This window comes from Anas platyrhynchos, chromosome 8 (assembly GCF_047663525.1).
Source record: "Anas platyrhynchos isolate ZD024472 breed Pekin duck chromosome 8, IASCAAS_PekinDuck_T2T, whole genome shotgun sequence".
Taxonomy (NCBI): domain Eukaryota; kingdom Metazoa; phylum Chordata; class Aves; order Anseriformes; family Anatidae; genus Anas; species Anas platyrhynchos.
This window is the reverse complement of record NC_092594.1, coordinates 37,689,554-37,716,596: the sequence shown is the minus strand read 5'-3', so window position 1 is coordinate 37,716,596 and position 27,043 is coordinate 37,689,554. Positions and strand designations below refer to the sequence as shown.

At 47.0% G+C, this 27,043-nt stretch overlaps 1 protein-coding gene across 2 annotated transcripts in view; it reads left to right on the top strand.

Annotated features, from left to right (window-relative positions):
- Window positions 1-27,043, top strand: part of JAK1 (Janus kinase 1) — a 54,470-nt gene that overhangs the window by 1,366 nt on the left and 26,061 nt on the right. The window contains exons 2-4 of one of the 2 annotated variants that reach the window (XM_027463789.3): window positions 23,226-23,301; window positions 24,315-24,513; window positions 26,801-26,924. In XM_027463789.3, the coding sequence (XP_027319590.2) occupies window positions 23,296-23,301; window positions 24,315-24,513; window positions 26,801-26,924 (329 nt within the window). In that variant the 5' untranslated portion in view covers window positions 23,226-23,295. Of the gene's footprint in view, window positions 1-23,221; window positions 23,302-24,314; window positions 24,514-26,800; window positions 26,925-27,043 lie in introns of both variants that reach the window. The other variant, XM_027463788.3, reaches the window with a different exon arrangement.

Sequence of the window (27,043 nt, the reverse complement as noted above, 5' to 3'; positions counted from 1 at the left end):
GCGAGCTTTTGACCTTTAGGAAAGGTTAGGTTAAAAAAAAAAAAGTGTAAAAAGGCAAAGTGAGTGGGTTTCAATTTGCTCAAGAATATAAACATGGAACTGTGATGAATCGAAGCTTGTCAACTCCTGGAAGTCTCTGCGCTGCAAAAATCTTTCAGAATTAATTTTAAACTTCTTTAAAAATAAGAAGTGGAGGCTGGAAATTCAGAACTGATAGGGAGTGTGCTGTTTCTGCATATCCAAATGGACTTGTCTGCTAAATGAATTTAGGAAACAAATGAGAAGCAAAACCTGGAGAGAATATCTGGTAGAAAAGCTTTGGAAAGCAGACCTGCAACAGCTGCAGAGCAGAAAGTGAAGTATCCGTGAGCAGTCATGGGGGAGACTCAGTGGGTAAAGTCAACAAACCTTTTAAACTCATCTTTTGTAGGCAGAGCCCACAGTTTAAAGTTACTTTAATTCTTCTACCTCATGTCTAGAGGGGCAGGAGGTCATCTAGGGTTCTTGGTTGGAAGAGTAATTTGGTAAATTTGGGCTAACTTTTCTGTAGTAGTTTGGTCTTGCAGATAAAAGCCTACATTGACAGAGAGCAGCTTCCCTTTTTTGTGCAGAGGGGAAAAGTCTTTGAGTTTTCTCAGGCAGCGTCCTGACTGTCAGAAGTGCTGTTGCGGACAGGAAGGTTTCACCTCTTTCCTACCACGTCCCTCCCTCGACGTGGAGGTGCAGGGTGTTTTTTCCCCTGCAGAGCTGGCCTCGGGTTTCCTGGCACCTGGCTGCTGCTGCTTTGGTACAAGGAAGAAGTTCAAAACGCAGCACAAACCCGAATGGAGCACCCTTGACTCTGCATGCTGCGTTGGGCATGAATTGCACGGGAAAGAGCTGCCCTGTGTGTTTACATAAAGAGGAAGGTGTTTGAATTGTTTTGAGGACTTAAGCTGTCTAGATATGAAAACAAACCCTTCAGCCTGGCTTGTGTTTGCATCTGAAAAGGGTCATTAACACAAGTCATAAAGCAGAAGGTGTGATCAGAAAATGAGATACAGAGAGACGACAGAGTTTGGTCTTGGTTCCTGACTTACCTCATGTCCATCAGTAGCTAAAAATCATTCAGAATAAAACATTTTGTCATGAACTGTCGATACTCAAGTTGGACAGGTGACAAAGGAACAGCAGTTTGTCATTTCTGACTGATCAGGCATTATTCCTGTAAACACACTCCGATTGCTCTGGGTCTCTGAAGCACTTAAGGTGCAATTAGATTTCAGGTATCGATAATGGCAGGCACTTGCCAAATTGCCAGAAAATGGCTTTTAGTGTTCAGCGCGCGTTTCAGTGAGTCCTGACGGCCTGCTCCTCGCGGGAGAAGCTCTGCCAAGGACCGACTGCTCCCTTCTGCTGCTTGGATGAAATGTGGAGAGAAGTGGATTCTTAGCAGGATTTTGGGGTGTCTGGTGGCTAAATTGTTAATTCCATCAGTTTCTATAGCATCGATTCAACGTGTGAAGTGACAGGTCAGGGGAAGATTAATCTGCTCCTTTATTTGCTGGGTTCCCCATCCAGTATTCTGTTTTTCCCCTTCACCCAGTCCTTTGGAGGCACCAAAAAAGGTTTTAAAAGCTGCTGGGTTGCTTGGGGATGGTGGTGGGGTAACGTTGGCTCCCTTGGGCAAACCAGCTGCAATTTCTCATGATTCAAAGTGGAGGGAGAAGTGAAGAAGCGTGATTTAGTGGCTCTAATATCCTGCCTGGGTGGATTTTTAAGGAATAGGTCCTGAGAATTTTCTTCTTCATCATGAGAGTGGCTGAAGGGCTTAAAGCTTCAAACAGTTTTTCTGGCTAGAATATTTTTTTCTGTTGTTCCTGGGCTGGTGATATAAATACCTGCAGAAATGATAGAAAACTTGATCTAGGTGTAATTGGAAGAGCAGCTTTGTACACGGAAGAGCGTTATCTGTATGTCTCACTGCATGCATTGGCCTTTTACCATCCTTTTGCTACCAATAGTGACACAATTTTGTTGTTTATATGGTTATTATTGTTACTGTTCAATGTTTTGACATACCTGTGACACAAAACTGGTAGATTTTTGTTTCCCCTCCAGGAAGTGAAAGGTAAAAATAGGAAATAAAGGAAAAGAACTGAGAATTGGAAGTTAATGGAAAAGCTCAGGGTGCGTGCATCATCCTGAACTGAGGAGAGAGGCAGTGCTGAAGGCCTGAACAGTCAAAGTGGAGCTGGTGCTTGATGCAGAACCTCCCAGGAGGCTTCAGACCTGACCAAATGCAGCTGAGCTGACAAAGAAAAGGAAAATTGCTCGTGTTAGTGGAAGTGGGTGAGCACTGCTCTTGGTTCTGCTCAATCAGCTCTGATGGCAGCACAGCCACCTTCCAGAAGCACAGGTCACTGCTGCCAGCTCCGTAAAGGAGAGTTTGCTGTCAAATTGGAGGAATTTGGTGGTTAGTGCTAACTCCTCTGAGTTTTGCAGTAGGTGAGATTTAGCGTGAGTCAAGGCTTGGGTTGTTTGTGTGCTGGAGGAGAGGACAGGAAGGCTCTCAAAGATAGGAGCAGGATGGATAAGCATGTAACGCGTGGTTGGATGGGTTTTGAAGCCTTGGGTTGGGTTTGAAGCCCTTTATTTTAATCTCAGCTGTCGCTGGCCCGTGCCTGACCTTGGCCAAACAGCCTGTTTATTCCTGCAGTGCCTTTCTGCCCCAGACTCTCCTCCCCAAGCTGAATTCCCTCTGCATGTATTGAGGTAATATTGACTCTCTCTATTTTAAACGAGAGAAAATTCCTGTCGACCAGTAATTGCCTTCTTTGAATTAATTCCCAGTGGTGCGGCAAGCGCAGCTTCTTGCAGATCAAAGTATTGAATGTTTTTTGGTTGTAAATAAAGAATGAGGGGCAGAGACATTTGTCATTTCCTTCTGCGAAACGACCTGCTGGTTTCTTATAAGCCTTTAGTCCAGAGGCTGCAGGTCCAATTCTGCAGTTTGTTCTGAGATAACTTGTAAAGCAAAGCGAACATCTGTTGGTGCAGTGTTTACTTCAGGTTTGTAAGAGTTTGCCATCCCTCCACCTCAGTTCTTCGTGGTTTGGTTTTGGAGAGGCAGGAGCGCTGGGGAAAATCAGCGGGGACAGCTGCTCGGCCCTCCGGTCTGGACTACACAACACTGCTGGGCAGCAGCTCGCTTTAAGGCACGTAACAGGACGTTGTGTGTCCACAAGCAGCTTTAAAACACGCAAAATATTCCCCAAATCCCCCAGGTAAGCCTTTGTGTCTGTAGGTAAGGAGAAGAAGCAAACCAAGGTACCAGATCCTGACCTGGGCAGGGCAGTGAAGGATCTCTCGGTGAGGTTTGTGCGTGTGGCGACTCGGTTCGTCAGGAAATGAGCTTGGCACACCGAACTCGTACACCCATTTTGTGATGCCAGCAGCACAAAGCAGTACATTTAACAAAACAAGCCCTAAAAGCCTTGGCACTTGAGCAGGCTAAATAACTTCCTGTTGGTTGCCATCCATAAATACCTGTCTCTGCACTGCTCGGGGTTTCACTGGGGTACAATACATCCAAAGCAGGTTTTTGTGTGTTTTTTTTTAAAGCTCTATTAGGCTGCAGGGCATTAGTTATTCGAGAAAAAGGTACAGGAGGTACCATCTAGCTCAAACCTTGCTCTTGGCATTATGCTCATGCTTTGCTATTTAACCCTGCTGCTTTGCATGATGGTTTCCTTTTCTTCCTTTTTTTTGTTTTTCTTTTAGTTTTTGACCCAAGGCTCTCTCACACCTCAGCCTGGTGGTCTTCTGCGTGCAGAGGAGAGGTGGCCACCCTCACGTCTGAGGTTTTTGATGAAGAACAGCTACGGGCTGGTGTTTGCAGTTGGCGTTACGCCGTTCTCCCGTAGGCTCTTTCGTATTTACTGAGGATGCACAAGAAATAACCTTTCACTTTCCGAATGCTTCTGCATTTCGCTTTTCCTCAAAGCATGGCAAAACATACCAATAGTTTTGAAATTGTCTGAGCCCGTGTGTTTAGAGAGTTTAAGAGTTCAGAAGGAACCAGCCAGGCAAACCACCCAGCCTGACCTGTGTGCGCCAGCTTCCCCTGGCCCCCCTTGCAGCCCTGAGCTGGAGCACGCCGCTCTGCGGGAGTTACCTGCTCCTCTGGAAATAAAATGGCACATTTTCTGCTTTCCTTTTTGGCTTTCTACTCTTACCAATTTGTTGCATTTGTGTTGAACTATTTTTTTCCCCTTATTTGCATCTTCTGCCCTTACTTTGATTCTCAGTTTTCCGCTAACAAGCCAATTAATATCCCCAGCTTTCTCCCCTGCAGCAGTGCTTCCAGCAGTAAGTTACCTCGCAGATTTTCTGATGACTGAGTCTTACTGCAGAAATCTTGTTTTCTGCTCGTTTCTGTGACCTCTCCAGTTTTTGTATGCCTTTTAAACAATCTGCACCAGCAGAGCATAACCTGTCGCTCCCCACCAGCATGCAGGCAGGGATGCCCTCTCTCCCATCTCACTGGGAACTCAAACTGTGTTAATTTTCAGCTTTAATCCTCCTGCGGTTTTCTTTTTTTCCAAGATTCAGAGCTCTGCAGTGGCTGTGTGGTCCCCAGGTGTCCCCAGCCAGCGCTTCAGTGCCTCCAGCTGGCTGGTGGATGGTCAGTAGCACCTGGAGGGCGAGCACCCCTCAGCACCTCTCCCCTTTGCAGTTTCCTAGTGGAAACTTGAAATAGTTAATAATAATACGTTGGTGAAATATTAATATATAATTGATATATAATCTTTTTCCTTGGGGTCCGTGGCATCCTGTGCTCCAAGGAGAGGCAGAGGCCGTGCCTTTTGGTGATGCAGAACGAGTTCCCGCAGCTCGATGAGCGCGTTGTACGTCGATGCACGTCGCTGGTGTGAGCACTGCCCACCAGCATTCCTGCCTGGCAGCCTTTGTCTCTCCACTGGCGTTATCTGGAAAAAATCAGCTTGTGGTGTTCTGTGCCAGCACTGGCTTTGGAAGCGGTTCACGACCGTGCATTATGAGTGTTTGCAATAAGAGCTTTAAATTCCCTGTTGAAGATAGAGTTAGTAAGTGAAAGGATGTTTAAGGAATGCTGACTTAAAAAAAAAAAAAAAAAAAAAAAAAAGCTTAATTTTTCAAAATACAAACAGCTTTCTTCTGGCAAGTCAAAAGAAAAAATCCTGCTGTTGGTACAGATCTTTCAACTTCCTGCACATGTGACTGCAACACAGGCAAGTGACATCTGCATAAGAAGGCAGGTTGGCAAACAGAGGGCTCGCTTTGCGTTAAAAAAAGGCAACTTTCATATCCGGAATGTTTGGTGCATGCGAGCACAGCCTGAAAACCGAGATGCCAGTCGTGTTTGCTTCGCTGTTTGTTGGTACTGACCGAAAGTTTGCCTTGCAGGGAAGAAGGTGCCTCCAGATTTTATTGCGCCGTATTCTGCCAAGTTTGCCATTGAATTAAGAGAAAAATGAGCCATGATTTGATGATGAGCCACCCTCTTGCTCTCTACACTCAGAGAATTAATGAGACGTGACAAGGGCAGGACCTGCCAACCTATAAATCTGTGATGGGGCTCTGCCTTGAAAGGGAGAGATTGGGGTCACGCGTTAGCTCCATCCCTGCAGTGCTGGCCTTGAAATCTTCGTGCTTTCTCTGAGGAACAAGTCCCTTAGAACTTCTTCAACCCATTACGTTTCTGATACTTAACTCCTTGATAAAGTTTAATTACCAATTAATATCAATTGCTATTCCTTTATACATGTACACTGCCGAGTCCTGCTTGTGTTGGGAGTCGAATGCGGTGCAGACAAATCAGTGCGTGTCGGTACAGCTGAGTAATTACAGGCTTCAAAACCTTCACTTGTACCAAACTTTGTGGCGAGTTCAGCCTTCAAAATACAGCGGAGCTGCAAACCACTGTCTCTTCCTGATAATTTTGCTGAAGCTGGCAAAGGCTTTTAGACTGCGACGCCTTTTCTGCACGGCTCCGTCTAGAAGTAAGTCGCACCGAGTATTTCAGCTCCCATTTTTAAAGCAGATTAACTGGTGCTAGTTCCTCATTCAGAGCCAGGGCAGCTTGCACGTGTGCTTGCAGTGGCTTCGGACGTTACCATCCCCTGGTGCTCACTGCTCCCTTTCTGCTTGCCCGAGCAGCCCCTGTGGTGTCTGTGCACGGAGCTCAGCCCAGTTCTTTACGCTGCCGCAGCAGCTGAGGCTCCCACGATGGTCAAAGGTAGGAAAACAGAGCTCAGAGGGCCAGGGCACAGCTAGAGGTAGAAGGTGCTGTGTAAAGCACCAAGAGCTCTGCTCCAGGAACATCCCTTTATAGGATGTGCTAATAACAGAGTCAATTTTTTGGCTTCTGGGACTGTCATTTAGGCTTCCATCGTTCTTAGCTAAAAGAGGAGGCTTTGCTGCTCTGGAGAGCAGGGTAAGGGTGTGCTAACAGCCAGCAGAAAAAGAGGCTCGGAGCAGCCTAAACCCAGTCCTTTGCCCTGATTCCAGCCACTGATGGTCACAATCCATAACTGTCAAAGCTTCTTGCAGGGGGGAAAAAAAAAGCGGTCTGGTATTCATGATGGATTTAACACTTAGATCAGGTCTTCTGTTATCATCAGGGAAATAAAAAGTCTGGAGCACTTCTCCTGACTCCTTGAGTCTGAGCGTACTTTGGCCTGCCTTGCTGTGGCTGGCACCAAAGCAGGAGCAGGCAGATTTCTGGCCCCTCGCGGGTGTTAGGGGCTGCATCTGCTCACGGTGATTGTCTGGAAAGGGCTTTGGGGCTTTTCCTTACGTTCAGGTGAAGTTGTTCGTGAGAATATTTTCTGCCTGTCTTTTTTTGCTAGGCTTTCAGGTTTTTAGGAGAGATTAATGCTAAGAGATCAATTGTACGCTGAGCACTTGGGGAAAGACAAAAAGGCTGGTTGGAGACTAATGGATGCTGACAGCTCTCTGGTGCTTTGGTTGCAAAATGGAAAAAAAAAAATCAGTGTGAGGATCTCATAACTGGATATCGTGAGTTTAAAAACCTAAAATCAGGTCTGTGCTCTCTTCTGGTGGCATTGTTGAGAACCCTTTTCTGCTCAAGCCTTTGGTTGGAGAGGAGCGGAGCAGCACCAAGGGTGGAACGGGCTCTGTGTGTGCATCCTCCTTCCACGTGGTTGATGATTCTGCCAGAGCAGAAACTGGCAGGTACATCTCTAAAAACAATCTCCCAGAACTCCCTCCAACGTGTTGCCGTAAGATGCATTTTAGAGAGGAAAGGAGAAATTGTGGGAAGCGCTGAAATCCCCTCTTCCCCAGCACTTGCTGCTTTGGGGTCCTGCAAGGATGTGGATACTCTGTGGGCTGGATTTGGATGTGATTTATGGGGTGCACTCGGTGCCAGGAGCCTCCAGGACATCATTCAGCAGGAGGTGACATTCGCTGCGGTGGCTCTTATGTGGTGCTGTGACAGTCGTGATTAATTGCCCTTAGAAATGATGGGAATATAATTTTCTATTCCCAAGGAAAGGTTGGGTCTGCAGGGCTGGAGGAGCGACACATCCAAGTTACTGCAGGAATTGCAGCCAGGTTTGGCTTTCCTCTAACAAAGCAAAAATGTGAGATGAGCTTTGCCTGCTCTGAGTTTGCTCTGTCTGAAGTCTCCTCGGTGCAGACGGCTGCTTAACGCAGCTAATATTTGCTTAATGAAATATTTGTGCCCTTCCAAAGCAAACCTGCCAGGGTTTAAAACAGTTGATGAGGTTACAAATCAATAGGCGCCCTGCCCTGCCTGGCTGCCTCCTAAGAAAATCCTGCAATTAGCGGCGCGTGGCGCTTCTCTGCGTGTCTGTGGGTTGGTTTGCAGGGGCCAGCAGCCCTCCGGCAGTGATTTAGGGCAGGGATTTGGCGTGAAGCTTCCCATCTGCCTAAAATTCCCCAGGACTTCTGTAAATGATGAAGAATGCCTCACTTAGGTGGCGTGGCAGGGCTTTGTAGGGTCTGGACACCATATCCCTTACATATGGCACGCGTGTAACCACGGCGAGACGCATACGACAGAAGAACAAAACGCGGCAGGAGCTTTGCTGGTAAAATTCCTGCGTGCTCACTTACGATTGAGGTTGTGAGTTACTTCTAAGGACAGAAGAAGGAAGTACTTTTATGGTGAGAAGCTCAGAGCCAAGGCTCGGGGAGCCATCTTAGCGTGCTCAGGCTGTGCTGGGGGGGGCCACGCACCCCGCGCGCCTCCCGGCTCCTTTCTTCGTTAGCCTCCACACAAGTGCACGCACTTTAATGGGCAAATTTGCTCCCCGCAGCTTTTTTCTAGGTGTTATTTTGCAGGAGGTTCCTCTCGCTATGGTTAAATGCTTTCCCCCACTCAGCGGCACCATGGTGGTTGCAAGCTGTCCGCTGGCGGAGCTGGAGCAGAGCAGGGAATGCCCAGCTGGTTTTTAGCAGTTCCTTTTCTTACTAGCCCTTAGTTTTGAAATTCAGGCTCTGTAATTGTAAGACGTACAGCTGTACCACAGCGTATAAAACCAGGGGAGCGGCGTTTTAAATTTCCTCAAACTTTCTCTGCTCCTCTTTTCCCCACCCTGCCTTTCCTAACTTACTGCTGGGGGTGGTCACGGGGAGACCTCTCTGGTTCCCCTTCCCTCTGAGCTGCCTTCACCCTTGTTTTGTCATTCAAACAACTACAAAAAGCAGTAAACATAGCATGGAGCTGTGCTTTCTCTATTTTTAAAATTATTCCTGTGTCTTTACAGCAGAGAATTGATTTCAGGCTCTCTCCCTCCACCCTAAATTCAGAAGCCGTCGCGTCTCATGGTCTCCATGCAAAGCGTGTTGTCAGTTCTGTTATCAAGTCGAAAAGGGGAAACACGAAACCCCAGTCCTAGAGCACAGTTCCTGTTTTTCTGACTTGACTGTTTGAGCTCAGACTTTATCGCTGCTCGTTTTTTGGTAGGTTTGGAAGCAAACAAACACTGTCTGGTGGTGAACAACTGGGTCAGTCTGGGCCTAACCTTTATCCACCTTCACTTTCTTCCCAGTGATGCTGAGGCACCCCTAAATTTGGGGGGGGGGTGTTAGGTCACGTTAGGCTTGTCCTGGCAGGGAAGAACAGAAAGTGATAACTTTTTAAGATTGACGCAATAACACGTAGTAGAAAAGTTACTACAGATGATTCACGCCGATGGCAGCCAAGGCAGGCGTGCAAATCCAGCACCCCCCAGCCTGGAACTGCACGGAAACAAAGAGTATTTGCTCTGGGTGGTGATTTTCCAAGTGCATTTTCTTTTCCCTTGATGATGTTGCCCCCCAGATTGCTCAACCTCAACAGAAACTCAGAGTTTTGTCAGTGAAGGTGGAATAAAAGCCTGCCATACCTTGGGAGGCTGTGTTCTCATTAGCCAACCGTGTCTTGCTCTGCTGCCAGCAACCTCTCACACTTCTTCCCTTGCTCATTTGCTTTATGATCTCTTTTAAGGCATGAATATAAAAATTGAGTTTTTTGCATCAGCAGATGTTACAGCAAGGCTGGCAAAGGCTTTGATTAAAAATCATACACACCACATAAACCATTCTGGAGGAGTGCCTATGTGTGTAAGGTGTCCAGATCACACATTGCCACCTGTAGTGTCTGTGTAGTATTAAGCAAATTGTAATTAATGCAAATAGCTTGATTAACCTTGATTAAATCGTTCAGCTGCTACCAAGGCTCTGGGGTGGCTGCCCCGTTCTCTGCTGCTGTTTTGATCGTAAATGTGCAGCTGAAGCATAGAAGTTATGAACTTAGCAATATGGAAATTCCCTGTATGTCACTGCTAGTTCCTGTAAACTACAGTAAATAAGACTAAGGCTTGCTTTAGGAGGGTTTTTTTCTGTTGTTTTTTTTTTTTTTGGTGTGGTTTGAACAAAGGCTGGCAGGCTGCGCTCACACCCTGCCGACTCCTAGCCCCAGGGCCTGCCCCTTCTGAAGGGAAGGGGCTAAGAAGAGGCTTTGTAAAGCCAGGTGCTCAGTAATCGTAGCAGAATTTTTCAGGAGTGATCTAATCACGAAAACTTCACAACTTCAGGTCCTTCTTCACGTTGGCTTTCGGTCCATTGTAGTGTAATCCCGTGAGTCATTTACTCAGAAGCGATCGTTGAAGGCTGGGAGAATATTTACAAAATTCTGATGAAACGCTAACAATGGGGGTTGCTCATGGGGCCACGCGTGGCCCGGCCATGTCAGAGGTCCCGAGGTTGGTGGTGACCCTGTCTGGGGGATAAAATAAGAGAAGTTTCAGGCAGCCCTGGGAAAGGAGGGACGGCGGGAGCTGCTGGGGGTGAGTCAGCCCCGGCTGAGTCAGTGCTACAAGTGATTGAACGAGACAGTCCCTGCCTGGCTATTTTTAATATTTGCTTACTCACATTTACTGTACGGAGCTCTTTACAGGAAAGGTAGTTAGAATCTGTGAGGTCTTCGTGCTGCTTTTTATGGTGGTGACTTTATTTTTATTGATTTGGAGCGATGTCTCCAGTCATGCCTCTTCGGAGAGTTTTAGGTCTTGGCGTAATTTTTGTTCTCGTTCGGCTTCGAGCTTTCAGAAGTAACTGCTGTCCAGTGTTAGCAGCACCACGTCTGGCCCCCTATGGATAAACTGGTGTCAGGGCTGGACCTTACAGCAGGAGCAGCGAGGCAGGGTGGCAAAAAGTAGCACGGGAGCACCTAGGGATGCTTCTGTGCCCCACCAGCTGTTTCATAAGGGATGTGATCTAATATATTTAAGTATTTGGGGGTTTTATCCACAATGAATATTCAATTCATGTTTTTTTCTGTTGTACAACCCTGCTTGCAATTTCCATAATGCTCAGTGCTGCCTTTCTCAGGACAGCAGCATGTTTGACTCTGCAGTGCTGGTGACCAGTAAGGTGAGCAGTAAGGTGCCTGCTCCTTGGCAGACACAGGTATTCTCTCTACAGGTGTTGACAGCTCTATTTGCAGGAGGAAGAAGTAGAGGAGCTCGCTCGGGGTTGCGTGCATGTGTCGTGGAGTTCAGCGGTGGCTTCCTGTTTACTGCTGCTGAGCGAGGATTTGGGCTCGGGCCAAAGAAGGTGCAAGAGTGTGGCTTGTGGATTCGCTGTTACGCCGGCCCGCAGCCGCCTCTCCCCGGCCATCCCCACCTCCTGGCAAGGTGCTGCAGGAGGGACCGCAGCCGTGGGGCGCACGCAGGGCCTGGCACTCACTTCTCATGCTGTGCAAACAAGCCTCCGGTGCGCAGCTGGGTTCCTTGAGCTCCGTGTTGGTGCTGAAGCTGCTCGGGGTCACGATTCTGCAGACCAGAGGCTCTGTGGCTGAGTTGGGATAAACTGGGAGTGCTTCGGCTGTTACAGGTGAGATAACTCATGGGCATCAGCCCCTTGGAAAGAAAGGCCGACCTGTTGAGTGTGCAGCTCCTATCGTGGGACTCAACAGGACCAGGAGGCAAAGCAAGAGCCGATGGTTTGTTGGTGCAGAGTCGTGGCAGCAGGGAAATGGTCCTGAGCCTGGAGCTGTTGGGAGAGAGGCCTCGGAAATGAGGGCAGGAGGGCTGCAGCCAAGCAACGTCTGCTCCAGTGTGCTGCTGAAGAGCTGCCATAAAACTGTACCCAGACGGGGAAGTGCACGGTGAGGATTGGCCATAAACTTTTATTAAATTGCTCTTAGCCAAAACTGGAAATGGAGAAACAGCGAGCTCCTGTAAACTTGGATAACATCACGGCACTCCTGGGAGGGCCAGCAGACTCCTGAAGATGTAACAGTTATATTAACCGCCATGTAACTTTTTTTATTTATTTTTACTTTGGACAGACTTCTTTATAATAGGCTTCAAAGAGTTTTACTCGAGGTTCTGAAATACAGAGTATGTACGGCTGGGACTCTTCCCACAATTTCTGTACATCGTGCGACGCGCAGAGGAGGATGATTTCCTTGTTAAAGAGAAGACCACCAAGTTACCGTGCTGTAGCTGTGTGAACGGGACAAGGAAATGCTTTCTAAAAAGAGAAATCGACGAGCTGTAAACAAACGCGAGATGATTCAGCCCCATCAGAATTTTGGAGAAAAGTTCAGTCGGATGGCTGAGCCGGAAGAGGTACGAGGCTTTCTAGGCAGAAAAGCGTTCAGGCTGTCAGACTGAAATTGTTGTGTGTGGTGAGGTCCCATCCATCGCCCCAGCTCTGTGTCAAGGGCTAGAGGCTGCCAGGGTACAGATGAACATAAAGGCAAGCTTCAGTCATTCTGTGACCAACCCATCAGCGAGAGGACGCTTCTGAAATCTGCAGCGTAAGCTCCACGACCTGTAACGCAAACAGGGCTCACAGAGGGAAGAAAAACAAAGTTCTGCTGCTCAGCGATGTACGCGGGAGCCACTGCTGCCTTACCACCTTTGAACCGCTGTTGACACAACTCTGAGGTCAATATGTAAAACTTACTCCGTTTATCTGGTTAGTTAAAAATAGCCTGGGGATTTGTCCAAGAGATTGAATGAATTGAATGCAAATATTTGGATTGTTTGATAGGGCGATGCTAGGATATAAGTCAGTGCTGACAACACTTGCAGCAGCAGTTCTCCTGCTTGGGACAAGCACACCACGCCAAGCCGTAGCATTCACAGTTCACCTGGGCAGTGGCTGTTGAGTAGAAAGCAGAGAACTCGATGAAATCAGATAAAATTTTGGTTGAAAAAATCCACCACAAGTGGGCACGGTGTCTTGAGACCCTGTTCTGCTTTACTCAGCTGGTCCAGGTGTGTGCAGGCGGCTGGATGCTGGTGTCTGTGCCACGCTGGGGAGGGCAGAGGGGCGGACCTGATTTACAGGCTCCTTCTCAGCTGCTGTTCCTGCAGAACAAGCTGCTTGTGGCTAAGTCTGCGGCGCTCAAAGGCTGAATTGTCGGTTACCTTTGTTGTCTCGGGAGATCAAAACAATCCGAGATGAGTAGCAGCCCATGGCTCCGCTTCAGGCAGAAAAAAACAATTCTCAGATAAGACTAATTGCAGCAGTTGGCAGCTGGCATCACTGCTACTCCAATTTCTCAAGTCCTGTAGGGGAATCACTACAAAAACAAGAGAGGGCCTGGGCTCTCCTAGTGTCCAGAGGGCACTTGGGATGTGGCTGACACCGTTTGCACCCTGAAAGGAGCAGGTGATGCCTCTCCAGGTGAACAGTTGTGTGTGCATAAAGCAGCAAGTGTTGGTTGCAGGGTTGGGCACAGAAGGCTAAAAGAGCTGAGAAGGAGCATCAAATCCTATTACTGGAGAGCCACAATGGTTTGGGCTCTGCTTTTTGGTAACCTCCTTGCTTTGCAGAGCTCGATTTGTCTATGCAAACCTCATTCCTAAATAGCTTCACTGCTTGGTTTCCTTTATTTTAATTGGCTTCTGCTGATTTACTTGTATTTGACTTTTAGGAGGAAACAAGCCTGCAGCTGTGAAAAGGGATTTTTTTTCCACATTCAGCTCTTTGTCATGGCTTGGATCAGAGAAAAATGACTTAGGGTGAGATTAGGTAAGAAGAATCTTGGGCTCAATCTCCCAGACTGGCACAAGGAGCACGTGGCATCCAGCTTGAAGGCAGACACTTGCATTGAGCCAGGTGCTTGGGAAAAGGACAATGTGCATGTCTTGCCAGGCACCCTCTCAGCTCTAGCTGGGGAACGTGTGTTGAACACGGCACTTCTTTCTTACCAAACCATTTACCTGAGACCGAAGCCAGCAAAGGTCAGTGCAGACTCATTTTTCAGCTATTACGTGTGCTGCTCATCGGTGGGAGAAGAGCTAGAGCAGTGCTCAACTCTTTAAAGAGAAAAAGAGGAGTTCCTGCCCCAGGCAGTCTTAAAATAAACCAGTTTCAAGATCTGTCACTGTTATTCTTTTTTTTCTAAAAATCAGTTTATGCACCGTTTTCTGGCCTTCTCTGTTTTCTCACACGCTTGCAACCACCCTGGCTGGCCTTTGGGCTGCCTGAACTGCAAGAGGAGAGGCCCTTGGTGGGAAGGATGCAGCAGTCCTGGCGGGGATGAGCTGCTCCCCTGTCCTCTCCCAGCAGCTCCAGCCTTGGTGAAATGGTGAGGAGAGCAGGAAACAAGCCGTGAATGGACTTGAAGAGGAACTCCAGTCTTGTCGTCTCATACTTTGTGTCTGACAAGCCAATTAACTGCTTGGGGTTCCTTCTGACTAATGGGAATAAACATGTTTACAGCTGGCTGTTCTGCAGGTGTGCTCTGGTGAGCAGGCAGTCATAAAAAGTAATTGCTCTGCGTGGCTATCGCAACAGCTGGGCCATAAAGACCTGCATTTCCCACTCATTAATGTCCCAACAGCAGTCAGTGCTTCTCCTCCTCGGCCATACGTGTCTTTGGAGAAATATGCGTGGGCAACTTCATACAGAAAACCACCCGAACTGAGCCAAATCCATCCAGTTACTTGGTTTCGGCATGCACAAATCACAAAATGCAGGAAAATGACACGAGGACATGTTAGCTGCTCCTTTTCTGAAGCCTCTCTCCCCTGCCCACCCAGCTCTACGTCCAGCCTTCCCCCTTCAGCAGATCTCAAACAGCAGGCACAGCATTTGAGCCCCGCTGTGCTCCTGTGGCTTGAGCAGATCCTCTGCCACCGTGCAGCTCCCTGTCCTCGGATGCCGGAGGCCTCGTCCATGGGCCGGCTGTGTTTTCATGTGAAGTGCTGAGCTAATCCATCTCCAGCTTTTCTGAACTTGGAACAAATTTTCTATACGCAGTCCAAATAGTTTTGATCATTAAAATAGTTTGAATCAGCGTCGTCCAGTGGCTTTCCATGGGAACTTTTGGGGTTGGAAGCTCCTTGCTGTTTGCGTGCTTTTCAACACGCCTCTCGTGCGCGTACATGAATAAATAAGTTTTTTTTCCTTACTGTTTATTGCAGTGTTAATTAACCTGAATGCTTTTGGCTTTTAAATAACGGTTCCCTTTTGCAACATCTACTACCATGAAAACATTTACCCTCCGTTTTTTGAGTGCTTTAGTACTAGTGAGAGTGGTAATCTGCATCTGATTTCCAAAGGGTGCCAGGGGATCTGTGTGGGGTGGGCAGGAGGGGCTCTGCTTACGGTCACGGAGAGAGCCACGCATGGGGCAAATCCATTTTTGAACACAGGTGGTGCTTTGCGTGGCGTAGCAGAAATTAAAAAGCAGTTTATATCGGGCAGTGGGAGAGGTAGTGCCACTTTTGGACCAGTGCCTCCAGCTGTCGAGATGCAGAAGCAGCTTTTTTCCTGATGGATGTAGGACTTCGTGTGTTGGAGAAAGACTGGCTGGTCCTTCCTGGTGAAGTAGGATTTTGAATCCTACTGATTTTTTTCTCATTCTTCCATTCCTGTTCTGCTTGACTGCGTGTGGACAATCGCACAGATGTCTTCGCACCGCCACGTGCAGCTGCGCTTGGCACCACGCTACCAGAGCACCTGCTGCTTCATGGAGATGTCTGTGCTTCAGCTCCCAGCTCCTTTCTGCGTCGTGTTGGAGCTCTTTATATGGCACCTGACGGGAAGGGCTTTGCTTGAGAGACTGTCTTTAACCCCGAAATTGTTCTGGTACCATGGGGCTACGTGTGCCAGCCAGAACTGTACACAGAGCTGTAGTTGTGGGGCTGCTGGTGTTAAAGTAAAAACAGAGGAGAAGAGAAAACAGAGAGGGGTAAGAGACTTCTGAGACCAAAATGCTCTTACTCTTGCTAGCAAATCCAAAGTTGGCTCTGAAATGGTATGGTTTTGTAGGTTTATTATAGAAAGCGTGTTTACTGGTTAGTAGCCGTCTTTGTTGGTGGTTTTGCTCTGCACAAGGAGGCAGAGATAACTGGCGGAGTTTTGTTTGCTTTTGTTTATGACTTGTTTTAAATGGTGAGCCCTGAAGAGTGAGCTTTAAAATTATCTTCTCACCACATTAAAAAAAAGAAAAAAAAGAAAAAAAAGCAAACCATCAAAAAACACTTACCAAAGTGCAAAGCCACCACAGGAAGCCTGTGACTACCAGAAATCTTCGTGAATAAAGCAGCCGGGGGGGTTCGAGCGTCTTGCCATCTGCACAGTAGATGTTGACCAAATAGCTGAAACTGTTCAAGCCTTTACAAGCGATTTGAGCATGAGCTAGTGACACTTATTTGTGAGGCGGTGAAAGTGCAAAGAGGTGCTAGCATTTCGGCTCCCCCTCGCAGGGCTGCTGCCATCAGCCCGAGGTTGCTGGTCACCTCGGGGGGGTTCCTGCTGCTCAGGAGGTGCCGGCTGCCAGAAGTGTTTCTGGATGACGTTGGGTGAGTTCCTCCTCCGGGCTGAGGAACTTGGGCTTTGGGGACACCTCCTCCTTCACCCAGCCCTTCTCCGAGGCCTGGTGCCCCCGGTACGGGGATGGGACTTGGTGGTGCCCCCCGGTTGCCACCTCGTGCAGCCGGGGAGCAGGAAGCAGGGGGTGGAGAGAACTGGGACAAAAGTCTCCATTTTGTGATTTGAAAACGAGAAAGGTTAAGAACATCTGTAGTTGCTCTCAAGGAAGTGGCTACGGGGCTGAGCACGAGAGAAGTGACCGTGTGCGGTTACCGCGCCGGGAGCTTCGCGAGAGTGGTCTGCGAGCAGCCGGCGAGGGGCAGCTCTGCAGGAGCTCTGTGGTCACCGAGAAGTCCCGGCCCCTTCGTGTGTTTTGCATACGCTCCCAACTAGAAAGCTGTAGAGCGTGTGAAGTCTGCCTACTCGTCCCGTTGGTATTTGGGGGAACCACTGCTGCTCGTTCTGCCTCCGGTGCTCGAGGCCGCCGAGTGGGATGGGGGAGAGCCGGGCTGGTTAGCAGCGCCGGCGCTGATTTCCTGGTAAGTGGGCACGTCGCCGAACTCCTCCTCCTCTGTTCTCCTGCAGAAGAGGCGTGCTGGAAGTGTTCTTGTGCTGGTTAAGCAGTCTCGCCTCTGCTGGGCGTCAGCTGTTGGCTTGTTTGGGTTGGTTTCTTACGAAAGATCGGAGGCAGGCTTGGAAGTCCGAGTGCCATCATGGTAAATCTGAGCTCTCCTGTTCTTTAGCAATAAATACAGTGTAGGATTCCCCCGATGGGATCCACCACTGGATCATGGAGATGGCTGTTATATCTGAAGGGACATTTTGTTGCTGTATTATGCTAAAGGTGGTGGTGTTTTTCATGCTAAAGGTGATGTGGTTTTGTGAAAGCGGGCTACAGAGATGCCCCTGGGTACGTACTAAGCCTAAATAGATGCCCAGGAGAAACGGGGCAGCTGTCATGGAGCTGGGGCTCATCTCCCCTGCACCTGCACCTTGCCGAGCAGCTGGGATCTGGATGGATGGTGGCACGTGGAGCTCCTGCAGAGAGTGTGCAGATGTACAGCAAGTCCCGAGGCGTCAGGGCTCTTCGCTGCACGTATCACCAACATATGTTTTTTCTTCTGCTCCTTCTGCGTGGCAGTGTCTTGCATGGAGTTTTAGCTGTTGACAGGCATTGAGAACACGTGCATGGTGCTGCCGTGCGCGTTTTGATGACCTGCCGAGCATCATTTGTCAGCTGAGCCCTGAAGCAACGAGCTTCGCACGTCCGTACCGCTGCCTCTTCCAAGGAACCGTGGATTTGTGCAGCTCTTCGCCACGCCGGCTGATTGTCCTGCAAGCTTTTCCCTGCGTCTGAAGTGACCCTGAGGAAAGCCCTGAAATCAGCGCCGTGCCACCAGGAAGAGGCCGAGTTTCCTGAAGACCTGCTTCCCTGCTGGGAAGATGGGGTGGCTCTCGGCCAGGGGCGAGCCGCCGCGTGCTGGCACAGCACAGGGGGCATAGGTGAGCGGCCTGGGGGGGGACTCGGAGGAAGGAAAGGGATCATTAGTGTCGTGTCCCAGGCAGGAATAAAAACCTCCGATTGTCCATCCTCTTCAAGCCTGGAATCCCCCTGCAATCCTGTTAGCATCGGTTTAGTAATCAAGCTTTTTTTAGCTGGTCGGTTTATGGGAAAACAAAATAACAAAACAAAAGCAACAAAAGAACTTTTATCTGGGTTGTGTGTGACCTGAGTTTGGGAGCATTGGCTACATGGTGATAACACAGAAATCGTGTCGTTGTGTGGTACGTGCAGTAGGTTTCCGAAGTGGGCTGAAGCTTGATACGTAGATATATTTACCTCCGAGGTACTACTTTAGCTGAAAGCTGCCTAATATTGACTGCTAAGGGATATAATAACAGGTTATATAATTTGAAGGTGTTATTATACCAGAAACCGTGGTTGAGAAAGGATTTGGTACAAGTTTATAGTCTAGAAGCAAGCTCTAAGAATTGCTGTTCCTTCCACACCAGCCCAGCCAGGGGAACCCCAGTTAGTGTCCGAAGGAGCATTGGGCTGGAAAGAGAGGAAAATGGGACTGTGTGCGTGCTCACACGTCTACAGCTGCAGTGACAGACCAGACAAGAAGCGTGGTAAATCAACACGCAGCTTCTCGAGCGAGCTGAAAATGTTCTTCCCACATAGGTGACATGTCATGAAATTCGCAGAAGTTTTTGAAATCGAGTTGGAAAAGCACAGGAAATGAGCGCGCTGAGTTCTCATAGTGTGAGAGCCAACTGAGTGGGTTCATAAAGCACTCGGTCTGGTCTGAAGTAGTCAGTACGTGAACGCTATAGGAGCCTGCATCCTCTGCTTTTCAGAGTTAGATTGCTAAAAATGGAAATATATCACATCTGTTAGTGTAAGCGTGCGTGCAGTGAAGGCTGGTGACCTACCCATCATGTGCACTCCGTTTTTCGCTTCTTAAGAACTTCACTAATCTTCAACGTTAACTAATTTTGCTGAAAATTTCCGCCCCGCGTTCTCAGCCCGATGTTTAAATCAAAGTTTTACAACACAGATCAGTCACATCGCAGAATGAATACTATCGAAAAACCCAAGGGGAATTAATAACGCTGCTTGTAGGGCAGAGGTAAACAGTGTGGGGCGGCATCACTTTTGGGTACAAAACCAACCCTTTGAGAACAAAGCCAACCCCGAATGGTGCGTTCAGCGAAAGGGTCCCGTGGGAAAAAAGGAGGCGGCGAGCGCATCCATCGCGAGGGTGAAGTAATAGTGCGTAGACACCGAAAGGACGCAGATACAGTGCAGAAGGCAACCTCATAGTAATAAACGGGGTTTGGATTTTCAAAAAGAACATCTTAGGGAAGCCTACATATTGCTTTGTGAGCATAAGCAATCGTAAACATCCCCTGGCTGCGTCCTTTTCATGAAACAAGAAACAAAGCGGGCTGCGAGAGAAGAAAAAGAGGAAGAGCTTGAAAACAGTGCATAAAACCAAGTTCTGGTTTGGTCAGATATTATCCGGGATTTTCCTCTCCTTGTGTTTTAGGGACTTTTGTCCCCGAAGCAGGCCTTCCAGCTTTGCGTTTTGCTTCCAGTTCTTTGGCTGTGGTGGTTCCAGTGCCTGGCAGTGATGGCTGGGGAGGTGCGGCGGGGCCGGCGCCTCCTTGCATCTGGGCAGCAGCACCGTCCGTCCGTCCACGTCTCACTTTTGTGTCAGCTCCCCAAAACATGCAGGAAGCAACACTTAATTTTCAGGTCCAAGCAAGTCTCAGTGCACAGGTTTGTCTCCGCTTGAGCGTGGACGTGAGCTGTGTGGGCTTCTTCTCGGAGCCTGTGGAGGTTTCATTTGTTGCCTTTGCCTGGGAAAACGTTTTATGTGTCCAACTCCGTTGCTCAGGTAGGAAACCAGAGCTAGGGGACATCCAGAGCCTCGTGTGAGCTCACGTGAGATATTTACAAATGCCTGGTGGAGCTCGAAGCCAGTTTCTGTGGTGTCTGATACCTTGAAATATCCCCCAGCTGACAATTTAATCCTGTTTCCTTATTCTCAGGAAACGCTTCTTGCGTTTCTGGGTTTTTTTGTAGAGCGTGGGCTCTCAGCAGAATGTGCCAGCTTGGCAGGAGGTGTCGCAGCCCCGTCGGCTTTTCCTGTTCCTCCATCCCCGCCGGCGTATTGACAGCTGCCTTCTGATCAGGGACAGATTGGCAAATAGATTTGAAGTATTGCGTTTATTCCCCTTCCTTCTCTTTCTTTGACTTCAGAGGCATACAGGGGTTGGGAGGGGTTATTCAACTATGTTGTATATTTGTCTTTTTTTCCTTAGAAATGCTGGGAACATTGGGCTAGAACCGTTCTGCTTTTACTGATAAGATCTTGGCTGCGGCATCTTAGGCAGGAATTGGAGTTTTCAGCAGATACTTTTCTTCCAAATTTCCATTAAGGCTTAATAGTTCAGTTGCCAAACCAGAAGCAAACTGATTTTGAGAAACCTGCCTTCTAGAATTCCCTCTACCAAATTTTATGGGGTCTTCATCTGTGTATGAGGACAGAAAGCTTTTTGCAGGTCTTAGGTCTCTTGGTTGACCTAGTCCAAAGAAATTAGATGTCACTTTTGGCACTTGTGATGCCATGGTATTGTTTACATGGTCATGCACCAAAAATCACGAATTTTGTGGTTGAAACCCTTTGTGAGAAGGATGAGTCATTGTCCCCCTCTGCTGGTGGGTGCCCCGGGCTGGGAATTGGCTCTCCCAGCCAGCCAGCTGAGCTACTCGGCGGCTCCAATACGGCCTTCCAAGGAGGTGGCAAGTATCTGTGTGTAGGTAGGGCAGGATTGAAGTGATGAAAGAAACCTTTTGCTCAGGGGAGAGCTCAAAATACTCTAACACATCAGCTTTCAAGGTGTGGTGTTAGCAGAGGGTGTCTGGGAAGAGCCTTCCTCTCTTGCCCTAACGATCTTCTCAATGCGCGTCGCAGAAGACCGTTGTCACGTTAGGAGCAGAGAGTGGCGAAGGGAAACGTGCTCTGGGAAAAGCGAAGGCTGTGCAGTCACACAGCTTCCAGCAGAGTCAGGCACGTCTGTCATGGTGTCCCCGCCACCCCGGGTGATGCCTGTGGAGGATGGTGTGGGCGCCAGGCAGGATGAGGCCTGCGGAGCGCAACGTGAGCCAAGCTGAATGAACTCGAGGAGGGAGGGCTGCAGGGGTGCCCACAGGCTCGTCAGCGAAACGCTCAGGAGGGAGGGAGATAATCTGCAGAAGATAAACCAAAATCAGTGCTCCACCGAGGCTCTGAAACTGTCAAGTGGCAGAGGATTAAAATTCCCCTCAGGGTTCTTCTGCCATGAAGCTGTGACAGGGCTGCGTGAGGCGGGCTTTGGGCTGGAGGCACTGAGGTGAATGTGGTGGCCTCAGGCAGGCCGGGGCCAGGAGCCCGGCCATTTTGTGAGGGAGAGGTGGGGCAGGGAAGGAACCAGCCTCAGTGGGGCTCTCAGACCATCACCATGCCCTTCTGACAAGGTGTTTTCCTCATGAAGGCTCAGTAGTGAGCAGCAAGGTGGGAGCTGGCCGCTGGGCTCTCCTCTCGTCCCCAGAAACGTGCTGCAGAAGAAGCAGCGGTGTGGTTCGTCTCTGTTCTGGGAATTGCTGCCCCGATTAGCAACAAGCAGCAGCTATTAAGCAAAACCAAGGAACGCGACGTTGAGAAAAACCAGTTTTGATTTATGAATCTGCAAGGGCAATGGTTTTACATTTCCCTTCACATTTTAAAACCTCTAGACAATCTTTTTAATGTTGTGCCCACGCAGACATTAAAATATATTGAGTTTCAGTTGCAAGATACGTCGTTGAAAAGGGAGTGTTTTCAGTTAGATTACAGCTCCGTCCCTAACCTTTTGCATTTACGTTTTCTGGTGCTGTGCAGACATAATTACTGGCTTGTCTGCCTGTTCCAGTAATTGCGCTCTCAATTACTTCTTCCCCATATTATTGCTGAGGGAATGTGTCTAGAAACTCAAATTTAACATTAACGTGACACAGACGAAAGGAACATGCAATTTAATTGTAAACATGTGCTGTGCTGTTAAATATTATTTTTGTTGTGATGGTGTGATGCTTGCTGGGCACTTTCCAAGTACAAGGGAGGTGTGTGGTTCCGTGCCAGGCTTTCCCCAAACTAAGCCTAAGGCTTATCAAAGCGATATCTTTAAAGTCTGCTATGTGGAATTAAGGCCCGATGCTGTTGCAGCAAAACCAATATGCGTTTAGTTCAAGTACGTGTTGGCAGAGAGGGGGGAGAAGAGAGAAAGGAGGGATGGAGGGTACAGATGGAGGAGTCCTTCAGCCTTGGATGGGTGATGGGCAACATTTACCACACCAGCACGTTGAAGGGGAACATCCACACTTGCCAGCTCCTTCGCCGATGCCCCACGCTCTGTCATTAGGACTGGGACTAGGGAGACTCCTTACTGATGCCCATTCTTTTCCCTGTGCTTCTTAAGCATCTCTCTAGCACCTCTTTGGTTTTACAGCCCCGGCATCAGACACTACATTAAATAGAGGCAGTGTCACACCTACCATTAAAAAAAAAAAGGTATTGATGTTTTCCCAGTTTGCTTCAGGTGATGCAGATAAGCTGTACCTTTGGGTGGGGGTAGTTTTGCAAAGCAGCCCCAGAATACTGAGGTTATTTGTGGTCATGGGAAAGGCTTAAAAAAACATAGGCTCTTGGAAGGTGTCCCTGCTGCCTGAAGGCATGGAAGTTACTGCTATGTTCCTTGTGAACAAGGCTCCTCCAAGAGAAATGTGAGCCTGGCAGTGATGCTCACTCCTGTGGGCAGTCCCCATATCCTCTGCCACCCAGCCAAGGCTGTGCCATCTCCAGCAGAGCAAAGGAGAGTAAAAGGGCAAAGAACAGAACCTGATAATCTGGAAGGGGGGTCTAGCGAATAATTACGATTGCTAATATTCAGTTAAAAGTTACAAAGAATGAAGTGACTTCAAAAGCCACGTTGGAGGTGAAGCAAAGGGAAAAATACTCCTTTGGTGTTGCAGCTGAGGGTTGCTTTGGGCATGACTAGACAGATTGGTGATGCTCTGAAAATACGAAAAAACGACAAAACAATCATGGCTTTCCACCTGCTTTTTATTTGCCTCTCAACCAGTGCAACCAAAGAGGCAAAAAGAATTAGTAGATTTATGAAGAGTGTGTGGACTGCACTCCTGGGTGCTTGCTCTGACTGCATTTGGTTGACTAGATCTGGATCTGTGATACATTACTGGAAAGATTCTGTCTGATCACATGTGGCTTTTTATCAGCCTGACCATGTATTTGGTGCCTCTGATACTGTACAAAGGAATTCCTGACTTTTTCTTTTTTTCCAGCCAGGTACAAGTTGCTCTTGGAGAGCGTGAAGATAATCTGTTTCAGTCGCGTAGAGGATCAGACAGTCACATAAATGCAGGTGTGTTGGGTTCTGAGGTTTGGTTTTGTTTGTTTTTCGGTGGGAGGATTATGTTTGTAAACTACAGAATTGGTGGTTTGGGCTTTTGTTATTAACTGAACTGAAGTTTAGTAAAATGTGGAACACAGACCCCAGAGTAAATGAAGTCTGTGGTCACTTAACTCCTTTCTGCCCTTTCTGTTTAAGTACCAAGTATAAAAAGCTATGCGCCTTTCCTTTCGAGTCAGAGCTCCCTTGTATGCCTTCTTGGCAGTCTGAAAGATCTTTCATTAAGCCACATTTTCACCCTGACACACAAAGTATAAGGAGTTCAAAAAAACAAAGGGTAGGATGGGAGAAAGTTATCTGAAGTATTTAGCTGTTAAGATAGATTGTAAAAATAGAAGATGACTTTTTTTTTTTAAGGAAACGTAAATTGTACTGTTTATGTTAGCCAGCTTCAAGTATTGTTTTTCAATCAGTTAGATACTTAAGGATGTGAAAGTTATTCCTGCTTTACAGTAAGAGAAACCTTTCAGAATAGTTGTGGAACGACCAGAACTTCAGCTGAGGGGAATTATTTGAAGCAGTTACCAGAAACAGAATAACCATTGACATTTATTTTTTCACTTTTCCCCTCATTTATGAAAAACGTTGGCTTTGAATAATCAGGTTACCAATATGAAAAGATTGAGAAATGCTGTACCTAGCTCATCACAGTATTCAGTAACCTTCCTAAACAACACATTTGTGTACTGACAAATATTTTCACAAGAAATAAGGATGAGCCAAACTGAGCCTTCAATTTTGTACCTTTAAGCAATCTCTAATTTTATCTATGAATTGCATTTTATTTATTCTATGACCTAAATAGTCTACTTCCAGTCAAATTTTTATTTTTGTCTTTTTTTTTTTAATATGGAAATTTGTGGTTTGGAATGTTTGCCACTGAACTGGCAATTAAAAATATGGAACTAAATCAACCAAACTCTCCTTCATCATGTTTTCTTTAAATACGTTTCCTCCACTTTCAGTATCTAAATGTAAAAGAAGATTGCAAAGCCATGGCTTTCTGTGCAAAAATGAGGAGCACAAAGAAGAGCGAGGTAAACCTGGAAGCTCAGCATCAGGGTTTAGAAATACTCTTCTACCTGCAAGATGAAGATCCCATTCGGTATACCAGTGGCGAGTTTACCTCGGAAGAGTTGTGCATTGAAGCCGCCCGGAAGTGTTGTGAGTATATGGATTTTGTAGGAGTTTTCAGTGACAAGGTGTGACAGCATTAAAAGTGATAATTCCTTCTCTGCACAATGGTCAGTAAGTGTAGAAAAAGTAAGCATGATACAAAGTCTGGGGTGGAAACCTTTTCCAAGGGTCTGCTCGGGCAGTTCTCAAACTGTTTAGAGTAAAAGAAGTGGAAGGGACTTTCTTGAGATTCATGTAAAATGGTGATCTCTCACCCTGGTTTCTGGCAGATACAAGTACTGATTCCTTTTAGTGGGATTGATTAGGTTTCTTATAGGAGAAGAGGAGACACAGTGTGCAAATATGTTACACAAAGCTGTTTTTACCTTATACTAGATGGTAAGCCCGTCAAGATCTGTTCCATGTTATTTTGGAGAGGGCTAATTGGAGAAAATGTATCCATTTGCTGCTTTCCCAGTTTTAATTTTCTCTTTTGTTGCCCGACACTCCTTTGCAGAATTACAATGTCTGTAGTATTAATAATTCACCAGTTAAGATTAGTGTGTGTCTAGTTAAGATTACCATAACCGTGCACAATCCTGGTAATACAGAAATGTAAAATGAAAACTTCTTGCTTTGCCGTTGTGTTCCTTGACTCAGCAAAATACTTTAATATCTGTATAATTCTATTGGGATCAGTCTATTTAATCCATGTTTAAGCCTCATGAATCCTAGGTGTAGTGTACTTCTGCATTTACACTTCTGAACTTCTGAGGTTCTTTTATCCCCCTGAATTTTCTGTTTCCCAAGGTTCCTGGAATACTAAACACTGCTCAGCTGATACGGGAGTAGTAAATCCAGCTGTATAAACATCTAACTGCCTGTTTGGGCATAAGCTTTCTGTAGTTTTGCAATATTTTCTTTTCCCACGCCATCTTGGTTCTTGTGAGATTGGGCACCCTCCAGTTCATTTACCTACTTACATCTCTTTCATTCTAAAGACAGGAATGATAGGAATCTGAAGGACAGATCTGATCAAATAAGTACTCATATTGTTTTTGAGTACTTTTAATGAGAATGAGGAGTACTTAAAACCTGTTTGTGTCAGCATGTAAGCTGTGAGCTGCTGCTCTTTGTAGAGGTGCGAGCCCGTATACTGTGCAACTGCAGCCAGTAATTTCTGTTAGAAAGTTAAAACCTTTTAAAGAAATGACTTTAGGTGAATTTTCCTTAAGGGAACTTCTTTCTGCCTTCTCTTGGTCTTTGCTAAGTCTACAACAAGTGCATGTGAAGGACAAAAGCCTTACCCATTTCAGCAAGCCTGTGATGCTGGTCTCTGCTGTAAATCACTGCTTGCGTAGTTAAACCACCGACGGCATCTACGTGCTGCTGGTTGGCCGTCTGGAAGCAGTGGGTGTCCAGCCCCATCTTCTGTGAACTTCACAGTTAGGTTGTTCAGGTTTTATTTCCTTGGTTTCTCTTCTTTTTTTGCACTCTCTCTTACAAATTCGAAGCAGAATTGGTTTCACTGAGTTCTGTAGGACCAGAATGATGTGCTCGGCAGTTGACCCTGATTCAGAACAGCACTTAAGCACATGTTTTAGTGCTCTCTGGGACAGAGCTGCTTGCCTGGACGGGGCTTTTGCAAAAAGGTACTGCCTCCTATTGAACAGGAAGCTGAAGCAAGGAATTCAAACAAAGGCAGTCCCGTAAACATACCACTTGTTTTTCTCTGGGATGGTGTAAAGGCGAAGGTTAAAGCAGGTCAGCCCAGACCTACAAGTTAAAGTCTGTTCTTTGTTAGAAAACCCTCTGTTGAATTAGCAAAGAATGGAAAAATGATGCGTTATGCTTTCTGCCTGTCTGCTAACGAGAAGGGGATTTTGATCATTTTCCTCAAACCTTCTCCTTCAGCTATGGGAGCAAAATTTATTAATAAAGTAAAACAGAACGAAGTTGTGGTGTTGCTGAGTAGTTCTTTTAAAACACCCATTTCTGTGATTTGGAAAAGGTGAATTTTTTAAAGGCTTTTCCTCTTAAGTTCAGACCTTTGGCAAAATTATCTTCCAAAATAAATTCCACGGTAGAAATAGCTAATAGAAATGTCAGGCTGTTTAATACATAATGCAGTAAGTGGAGTCAACCAGTACACAGTTTGCAGTTCCCCTTTGGTCATATCTTTCTAATAATTGCTTTAAACTAATCCTTGTGTCAGTTTTTTTTTTAATGGTATATTTTGCAAGATCAGATAATTAATTGATGTATTTATATTTTGAGTTGCTCATATGTCTTGTGGCCTTGTGAATTCACGTGCTTGCTTTCTTTCCTCTGACAGCTATATCTCCTCTGTGCCATAATCTCTTTGCACTGTTTGATGAGAACAAAAAGCTCTGGTATGCACCAAACCAGGTCTTTAAGATAGATGAAAAAACTTCTCACCGGCTGCATTATCGGATGAGGTAAGTGTAAAACATCTGAAAAACGATTACTTGGGGACTGGAGCATTTGTCTTAACAATAGATAGACCCTCTAATTCATACTGAACTCACTAAAGAAACTAAAAAGTAAAACCAAAAGC